Here is a 10,727-nt window from a genome sequence, read left to right as displayed (position 1 = left end):
CACAACACTCTCTTCTGCCGCCCCCAACTTTCCGGCTCATGAGCTCGCATGAGTGTGTGTGAGCGAATTGATCTCGAAATTGATACACAGATCATACACCATGGGGCTATAAATAGCTTCATGCTTACACATTACATTGGTCTGTTCTCTTCTAATTCTCGGACTTTTGCTTCTCCAAGTTTGCGTAGTCTTCTTCACGTACCTTGCTTCCCCGATTCCCCACGTGTTGATTGTAAATACCGTCTTAGGAATGAGACCCAAATACACATTGTATCTTGCCTGTACTCATGTTATTATTTGAACCTTGTGTATATTTTCATGATTGCATGTGACTGTGCTTTTTAAAGAAGCGAATAAAAAAGAATTAATAACTCTGGGTCTATAGCATAGAGTTCGGTCTTGTATATCCCCATCCCCAGATAAAAATCAGACTTTTTACTGCTGAGCAATACTGAACTTCTCATTAAAAATCGAGATGCAAGTTTCCTTGCAGGGCTGCAAAATTTATAGCTATTTTGTCACTGTTTTTCCTCCTTTTTTGAAATCTTGCCGAGTACGACATGACTGCCCCATCCCTCAATTTTCTCTGCTCATATCATCATGATATCATCTGCTTCAAAAATTCCCAAACGTGCATCAATACTCGCACTATTCGGTCTATATGTGTAGACTATACTCACGTACTTTGCACAAATCAACAGCTCGTACACATACAGATGGTGGTTTCAATCCAGCTGTGTAAAAGTTTAGATCTTTTCATCAGATGATTCGCCTCAACAGGCAATTGATATCTCTACACAAGTTAGATAGATCTAGGTCTAAAATAGAAGTCATATCATAATGGATTCGTCATTTTCAGACATTGAAGATGTATACCAGCGATATGCGTATGTTGAAGAGGAAGAGGTAAGTTTTTTTTTGTTTTATTCTGATGGGTTCTGATGACTGCATGGCTGTCCGTCTCAATACCGGTACCGTACCGGTACGCATGGTACGGGCGGGAGGGTCTGTGGATCGGACGATTGCTACTACTGGCTTAGTCAAGTGTGATGTAACCTCACAAGAGTCACAGCTCCGTGATAATAAACATGTAAAACTTATTCATTTGTGGCTGGGCCATGAGAATGATATAGGTCGTCATCGAAATGTCATATTGAAAAAAAAACATTCCGTAGCCTAGGCTAGGTCTAAGAAGTAGGATTTACTCAGATCTAGCCTTGGCTAATAGTACCTAGTCCCTATCTATATTGCCATGGCACTGCCATTAGTGTAGTGACTATGGCCACTAGATCAACTCGGCATAATTTGGCACTAGGGATATTCAACCTACCATTAGTGAGGATAGATAGCGAATCTTAAAATGGTTTAGATTGCTAAATTAGATCTAGATCTACATGTATGTCAGCCTCTGGCTTTGATTACTTCCCTGTTTGGTCTCATCTCTATGGTCTAGTCCATAGTCGGATGGGACAGGGGCAGATTGAGAGACCAGGTCATCTTTCATCGCTAGGTTGAATACTAGTGCCGACAGATTGAATACTAGTGCCAAAAATCATCGCCATATAATTAGATCTCCCAGCGCACACAGTCGACTCGTTGAAGAAAAAAATGACAGAAAAAGAATACCAGCATTAGCTCTTTGAAATGAGATGGGTCTGAAATTTTTTGGGGGGCCACTTACATTGACGAGTGGATACCATGCGCGACCGGAAAAAAACGTAAAAAGGATGTCTTTTTCCAAGACGGGCACGTTCCGTACATAATGTGAAAAGGGTGTCAAAAACACAAAAATAATGGAAAAAGGGTATCTATTTCGGTAGTTACAAGTTTAGGGTCAAATTTGTGGGGATGATAAAACAAAATGAAAATGTTTTATAAGGATGTCATTTTTGCCCCAACACTACGTGTTTAGAGTCCGATTTGCGAAAGGTGTGGAAGCTTGGGCCGTATTAAACCAAATGGTGTGTTAGCTGTAAAGGTAAAACCGACATCCGATGGAGCTGTGACATAACAATAAAATATCAAAAACCTTGGACTTGGACCTTTGATCCAATTTCATTTGAATCGTTCAATAACCATTTCGTCCAATATCCTTATTTAGTCCAATGTCCATTTGGTCGAACTTGATTCACACTTGCTGCAACTACCCCATTAACGTTTTTATACCAAGTGAGAATTGGACCAAATGGATGTTGGAGAAACTGTCAATTGGATCAAGTGGGTACCTGTACTGGCTATTGGACAAAATATCCATTGAACAAAGTGGCATATAGGCGAAATGGCTCTTGGACGAAGTTGCTCTCTTAGACCAACCGGTTAAAGAGTGTGCCTACTATTCAACAAAAATGATATTTGACCAAAAGGCATTAGACTACATGATCAATTGACAAAATGGCGTAAGATGTAGAGGCGACTACCACCCCCCCCCCCCCACTCAAAGACAGATAAATACTTCCCCTGCCGAATCAAAGTTTCATTCTCAATAAAAAAAAATACTCATGGGGTTAACAGCAATGATCTCGGTGAGAAACATAATGTGATGACATTAATTCTTTCATTTAATGTCATTACCGTTACAACACAGCGACTGATGCTTCGAAACAGTCATTATTTTACTATTATTCTTTGTTTTGGGGGAAGGGGAAGGCCTCAAACCTGATACCATAATTATTGATATTATGTCACAAAGCTGGCACATCCTCCACAATTTGGTACTAGTATCATAAAAAGCCTTCAGGCATAGGTGCACTATCAGCACTTTTTGCAGTTACCAAATTGTGCCGTGCAATAGTTACATAACGTTTGTGTAAATGGCATATTTTGGTAATTTACCAAAATGTGTTGTAACATTCTTATTCTCAATTAAAACACCCATCATCACCTGATGGATGTTATGCAGGGAGATGATTGGTTTAATACTAGTATTTGATAAAACAATAATTTTTTGAGGGTGGGAGGAATGGTGGGGGGGGGGGACTAGCTACTTGGTCACATCAAAATTAGTATCCTACGCATAATGCTGCCCACGATAGGTTATATACATTGTATTATATAAACCAATGCAGTATGCTGAAAACATTTCAAGCCCCTAGAAACACCATACAAAATCTTTAGTCTACAACCGTGGGTACTTTAAAGTTGTTTGTTCGTGAAGAGTGACTTTAAGAATGACTGGTTATCCATGATTATCATTGACCACAAGAAAGGATTGGAAAGGATCCCCAGTGGTTCTTAAATTCACTCTTTATGACTTCTGAATTCTGCAATTTCTATAGAATTTGTGCAGGAATTGTTAGGTTTTGATTCACGGACAAGTCCGCCCCAACCAAAAGTTGATTAATTGAATTCAGTAAATGAAGAGAAAAATTCAACTCACATAACACTGAAAATTTCATCAGAATTAGACGTTAAAGAAAAGAACCAACATTATAGAGTTTGACTTAAATGTACACAACAGATATGCACATCCTTGTCAAGATCCAAATGAGAGGACTAAAGACATCTATATTTACATGTATTTTGTACTTCATTATTGCCTAGTTGTCATATGAAGAAAGTTTGTATTGCTCCCTGAACATGTGAAACAACACTTTCTGTTCTAGTCAAATTGGTCATTATTGTCTAATCTTAAAAAATTGAACTTTTGAATAATTCAAATGATAAAATCCCAAAGAAATAGTGAGGGACATCACCAACTCTCATTTGCATATCACTTAGTTGTGCATATAAGTGTGTTTTTTTATATAAATAAGTGGAACTTCACATTGTCATAACTTATTTCATATCAAATTTCAAAGAAAATTTCCGCATTATGCTTGTTTCATTTGTTCCTGTTGATTCAAATCAATATTTTGCTGGGGTAGAATTGACCAATTTGAAGGGGGGGGGGGATTTTTGGTCAAGCAATACCGTGTAAACCATTGTATTTCAATGCCTGTTTTGGCAAAGATTATCTATGTATATATATAGCTGATGTGTAATCACATCTTTGGTTTGTCGTTTTACAGCTCAGTGATGTATCAGACCCAGCCGAATCACATGAAAATATAGGAGAGGAAGGAGGTACCCACAGACTGCAAGCAGGTAGGCGAGTAAGGAGGGACAAAGAACAAGGCCATGGAGAAAGCAGCGAAGGTCATGTTGGAGAAGGTACTGGTAAATCATCCAGAGGTAGTCAAGGAGGCAGAGGAAAAGGAAGACCCAGAGAAGGAGGCAGCAAAGGATGGGTAGGAAAAAGAGTAAGCATTGTAACAGGCACTGGCAGAGGAAGAGGTGCAGGAACCAGCAAAGAAGGACAGGTTGGTAGAGAATCCATGGGCAGAGGAAGAGGTGCAGAAACCAGCAAAAAAGGACAGGTTGGAAGAGAATCCATGGCCAGAGGAAGAGGTGCAGGAAATAGCAAAGAAGGACAGGTTGGAAAAGAATCCATGGCCAGAGGAAGAGGTGCAGGAACCAGCAAAGAAGGACAGGTTGGAACAGAATCCATGGCCAGAGGAAGAGGTGCAGGAACCAGCAAAGGACAGGTTGGAATAGAATCCATGGGCAGAGGAAGAGGTGCAGGAACCAGCAAAGGACAGGTTGGAACAGAATCCATGGGCAGAGGAAGAGGTGCAGGAACCAGCAAAGAAGGACAGGTTGGAACAGAATCCATGGGCAGAGGAAGAGGTGCAGGAACCAGCAAAGAACATATTGGAGGAGGAAACAAGAGGGATGAGAGGAAGGAGAGGCAGAGTGTCTCAAGTTGGGCGTAGAGGCAGAGGTTCTAGAACTGGACAAGGACTTGGAGGAATGGGTAGTGCCTATGCAGAAGATAGTGTAGAAGGAGGCAGCAGCAACCAAGGAGATGGTGGAGAAGGCCCCATTGAACGTGAAGGCAGAGGACAGGGCAGTGGCCGAGGACGAGGCAGTGGCCGTGGACGAGGCAGAGGTCGACGTGGAGGAGGAGGAGGACATGATGCCGAGGTTGCTCGAATTGAAGGTCTGCGTCAAGATCGTCGTGAGAGATTGAAGGTTTGTTACACACCGTAATTCGACATGTATAGTAGTTCTATACACCTCAGTTCTCTTTTTTTTTGTAAAATGAAATGGGTCATAATAATTCATAACTCCAAAAAGGAGTCATCAATCCTTACTTGTTGCTTCTCCAAGATATTGCAGATTGAAGTGGAAAGTTGTGAAAAGAAGCCCCAAAAAGGTAAAAACATGTTTTTGCAGGGAAAGTAAGGGGGGGGGAACATTTCAGTTTATTTTCATTTGGTCTAATGCCAGTTTTTCCAATCATGTGTTTGTTTTTTATATCCCCCCAAATATGTCAGTTAGGGGGAGAAAAAAAATATACATATGTATGTATATACTTATATATTTATATATATATAGTTATGCGTCAGTGTCATAATGTAGAAACAAAAGAGGACTTAATAGAAACGCCGTGAGACATAATCTTCTGCATCTGTATTTATAGATATAGATGCAGACCCTCAATAAGAGCAATTAAAGTATTCCTGGACAGGAATTTTGATAAAAACAGTTTTTACCTAGTCTGTGTAAGCAATGATGTTGATATTCATTAAAGGACAAGTCCACCCCAACAAAAACTTGATTTGAGAATATAAGAAAATTTTAGCAAGCATTAACACTGAAAATTTCATAAAAATCGGATGTAAAATAAGAAAGTTATTGCATTTTAAAGTTTCGCTTCATTTCACAAAACAGTTATATGCACATCTCGGTCGGAGTGCAAATGAAGAACTAATGACATCACTCACTACTTCTTTCGTATTTTAGTTTATGAAATATGAAATATTTTAATTTTCTTGTCATTGTCATGTGAAATGAAGTTTCATTCCTTCCTAAACACAGGCAATTTCATTATTTTAACATTACATGCTTCAGGCAAGGAGGTTCTTATCGTCAAATTTGTAAAAATTGAAGTAGTGCATAATTCAAACAATAAAAAACAAAAGAAAGAATGAGTGAGTGACATCATCAACTCTCTCATGTGGATGTAACTGGTTAGTTCATATTTTGATAAAAATAAGCAAAGCTTTGAAATGTCATAACTTCCTTATTTTACATCCGATTTTGATGAAATTTCCAGCATTGTGCTTGTCTGGTTTTTCTCCATTAATTCTAATCAGATTTTTTCTGAGGTGGACTTAACCTTAAAGAATGATTTCATTTTTTTCATATTTTCTTCAAATTCTAAGGACAGAGCATATGCTTTAGAGACCACTTGAGCTTATAAAATCAATTTTGGCTTAGATACCGTCCCCTTTTGCTATCCATTTTCAACATGTCTTACATGTCCTAACCAATTTCTTAGTTCTCCTGCCTAGACTTTCACTCTTCTACAAATATAAAAAAAACATCTAGGCCCATACAAACTTGACATGATACTTGCATAAATGAATTTTCAGTGATGGATGTACTGGTTGAAAATATTTATTTTTTCAAATGAAAAAAAAATATTCAATTGGGGTCATGCAGACTTATACCACATTAATTTCCCTTTCATTCTGCTTTTTTTAGGTGAAAGTAAGAGATATGACGAGGGAACAATTGGAGGACCTTGTCATAAGGCAAGTGGAGAGGGAGCCAGGGCTTATCATAGATTTAATGAACCAGGGCCAGGCAACACCCCCATCCCCTGGTGAAACACAACGAGACATCCCATCATGGTGTGTTTGCAACAATTGCACAGTGAAGCCTACAGATCGGGAGAATGTGTGTTGCGGATACACACCTAATGAGTGCCTCACAAGACATGGTGTAAGTCAAATTCACTTGATGGAGAATCATATTAGGATGGGAATGTTTTAAGCAAACAAAACCAAAATAAATTCATGTCCTGCACAAGGGATTTGAAAGACCACAATTCCTCAAATTTGTATATGCAAGTATTCTCAGTTGTTAAACCAAATGCACATTTTGAGATGTACATAGTACACAAATAATGAAGATTTATGAGTGCAATGGGCAGAATACTTTAGGTGAAAGATGAAATGATCCATTCAACGAGGCGAAGCCGAATTGAGTGGTTCATTCATTTCATCTTCACCATATGAAGTGTTCTGTCTATTGCACGAATGAAAAGAACATTCATTATTTGGTTTATATGACACCTAAAATAGATTTTTTTTTTCATGTTACTTATGACTTTTGATGCAAAATGTGCAAAATAAGGTTATGCTGTGCGAGCTCGGTCTGTTGACTATCACATAAACACTTATGCATGGGTGGCTCAGTGGCGTGCAATGGACAAACTTGTATGGATCCAAAATTGCACGGTTGATGACGTCATTGTAAAATGGGCTGAATGATTGATATTGAACAACCAATCAAGTGACAAGGAATATCTTGGTGTCATATAATTGCTTTTATCCCACTATGAATCAAACATCCTTTTCTTAGTCCTTGTGTGACTTTGCCCAACATCCAACAAAACCTTGGTGTTTTTTTCTCTTCTTTTACACAATTTAAATTCTTTCTTACATTTGTATCATATCAAGATCTAAATTGTCTTTTTTTTGGAAAGATTATTCAAAAATTTGTTAGCATGATGTAATGATTTTCAATAGCATAACTCATGGCTGAGAATTAGATTTACACCTTCTGTATTACATTCAAGATAAGTGTTTTATATGTATAATGGTTATGTGGTGTGATTGTCCTTGTCTTTTTATAAGAATTTTTGTAACAAATAAAATAATTTTATAAAATATTATATTTCTTGTTATTTCTTTCTTTTCAGACCTTTGCTCTCATAATAGATGAGGCAAACCTGGCACTTCAGAGGGCAATGTGGAACGATGCTTACAACCTTCTTGTGGCAGCTGAGGAACCAGGCCAGGCCAATAAATCCATGAGGCACTCGGCCTATAGGTCCGTAATTTTTTGGCAGCATGGGACATTGGGAAGGGGTAATAGAAGAGTTGTCCCCAGCTGCTGTTCGGACAAGATTCATGAGAGATACCCATCCCCTAATGATCAGTACACTGGATTCATCCCAGGAAGATTTGTTTAGCTTGGTCTTCCTCATCTTCCGTTCAACTTCTGTAGTTCAATACACTCTTATTGATTAGTGTCTTAGGTTTTGTTTGTTTTCAAACTAGCTAACTTTCATTCTCTTTTAAAGCTCTATTCAAACACAAGAAGTGAAATATTTCTATAATGTTATCAAAAGGCAAAGTACACCTTAACACCGGGTCGGATTATAACAAAAATCAAACACAAAAAAAGTCAAGTAGAAATTACATCACTACGATTTATTCTGTTTGACAAGTTACATACGCATCAGGGGTGATATAACATGGACCACTGACAACACACATCACTTTTTTTTTTGCAACTACTTCAACTGTAGGTAACAAACAAAGTAATTTCTCATAGTGCCCAGTTTCCAGGCTGACCATTTCTTTCCACAAGATAAAAATGAGTTGTTTTATACATTATAAGGTGCATATGTTATATGTCATTTTCCATGGTATATGTTTGATTCTTACGACATATTGATCAGATGAACCATATTCGAAGTAGCTTACTTAATTACATTGCCATGTCATTACATTATAGCAACTGACAAGATATAGATACATTGTAACTGTAGATCAATGCAATTAAAGTTACATTCATTGATCGAACTTATTTTGACATGCAACCTTAGTTGAAAACGTACTCATACATTGTATAAGCATGAAAGTTGTAATGATAAAAGGTAACCATTTCTGATTGAGAGAAAACAGACAAACTGTAAAATGTATCAGTGAAAGGACTTATATGAATGTATATACAATATGCAACTGAAGACCATTATTTTTTCATGTAGTTTTAATTCTAAACATTTATTTATACCTTGATTATATGTATAAAGAATGCCATGATCATAAAATCATGTCTTTTGAAAGAAAAAAATACAACTTCCTTTTGGCGATGTAGGCAAGTTACACCACAGGTGCCTCATATAAAAGCATGAACAAAATTATGTTCTTCAAATGGTTGAACGGTTTGGGTTCAGTGTAATACTGGCTTCTGCTTATATTTAAGATTTTGCAATGTCATGTAAAATAATCATAGGACATATACTGTACAGCTATTCTACAGAGGAACATTATTTTTTGGTCGTAGAATTTTTTCCTTCTCAAAATATTGCTGGTGACGACAGGGACAACATAAAACTGACAATAACAGAAATAAACAGGATTATATATCCAGCTTGTCACAAAATAAGAAAATATACTGCACTTTGAACAACTGAAATACCCCCCTCAAATAAGAGCGACAAGATCAAATTAATTTTCCAATAGATGTTTTGGAGTATATTTTCACAAGGAGTTGAGTGTGACACGCAATCTAATTGATATGCAGTAGTGCATGTCATCTTACATAACATGACTTGACCATGTGATATTCTTAATAATGCATGCATTTGGAAATGTAAGTGCAACTCTAAATCTTACTTTTAAAAGATCTTTGTGAAACACCCCACTGGTCTACAAATTCCTTGGACTTTTGAAAATAAAAACTGTAATATTTACTTTTGCATGTTTGCTATATTTGATATGTTATTCTTCATTAAACCAAACCAAAGATATTTGTTGATCTTCCCTGATAAAACGTGTGAGATGTGTGGTTGCTGGTAATTTGCATATCATGGTTACAAGAAAAGGAAAGAGTTTAAAAGAAAATGTAGAGAAGGCAGAGGGGGATATTTACATCTTAATTGAGTGAAAAAAAGGTAATGTGTCGCAAGTTACAGCAGTTCTAAAGTTGATTTTGAGCAACTTGTGTGGACAATACTAATTATTTTCTTCAATAAAATAGAGTACCCAAGTGATGTCACGAAAACCTTGGCTTTCATCGAATTCGATACCATATTTTGGTAGAGCATGGTAAAAAAATTCCTATTAGCCGATTTGGTGGGAATCAGTTCATGGGGCTCGAAGATAAGACCTCATATCTAAAGGCCCCATGAACCATTTCCACCAACTTTGGCTTAGAGGGGTTTTTTAATCATGCTATACCAAAATGTGTCGAAAATGCTGACATGCAAAACAGGAAAATTGGTGACATGAGTCTTTGGTACTCTATGTATGTATGTAATAATGGTATTGTTGTTCTTTGAAAAGTAGGATAACCTACAATACTGTGAAATGGGGGGGGAGATAGGAGTATTATCTACATCAAATGAAAAATTTAAAGTGGGAATTACAAATGGTTGATTTCATTCAACCAAAGTTTGTGATAATAATATTAAAATTTTATTTTTTAATAAAAATAAAACGAAAACTACCACAAAAAGGGGGGGGGGGAACCGTCTTCATTGCACAAAAGATTTCATTGCACAAAAGCAGAGTTCAAAATCCATCACCAATTTAATTTGCGCTGCTAAAACCTGGCTTGCAATGTTTCTTGCAACGACCTATTGCTATGGAACTTACAAACGGCCATCTTCTCAAAAACAATTTTGGTGATAATATTCTCCCTATTACTGATAAGATAGGAAGATAAAACCAACAATACCTTGAAAAGTGCAAAGAATACTTGAACAATGTTTGCGGTTGATCACTCAGAACATCATTCATTATGAGAATGATAGAAGACCCTGTGACCTTTGACCTCATTCGACCTTGCGACAGAAGTCTTTCAGGGGAGCGTTTCATCAATATTTTTGTCTGACAAGTTGTCAGATCTGACAACTTTCCTTGATAATGATTGGCTGAGAGACACTG

The 10,727-nt window shown here is 37.2% G+C and overlaps 1 protein-coding gene across 1 annotated transcript; it reads left to right on the top strand.

Annotated features, from left to right (window-relative positions):
- Nucleotides 1-840: 840 nt before the first annotated feature.
- LOC121413083 (hornerin-like) lies at nucleotides 841-10,152 on the top strand. The gene is made up of 5 exons (XM_041605847.1): nucleotides 841-906; nucleotides 4,008-4,523; nucleotides 4,588-5,010; nucleotides 6,529-6,768; nucleotides 7,751-10,152. Exons 1-5 carry the CDS (start codon nucleotides 841-843, stop codon nucleotides 8,021-8,023), a joined length of 1,518 nt encoding a protein of 505 aa, XP_041461781.1. The 3' UTR covers nucleotides 8,024-10,152.
- The last annotated feature ends 575 nt before the right edge of the window (nucleotides 10,153-10,727 follow it).

This window comes from Lytechinus variegatus, chromosome 4, assembly GCF_018143015.1.
Source record: "Lytechinus variegatus isolate NC3 chromosome 4, Lvar_3.0, whole genome shotgun sequence".
NCBI classification, from domain to species: Eukaryota; Metazoa; Echinodermata; class Echinoidea; order Temnopleuroida; family Toxopneustidae; genus Lytechinus; species Lytechinus variegatus.
Note: the sequence above shows the minus strand (reverse complement) of the source record. Positions and strands in the feature narration are given on the sequence as shown.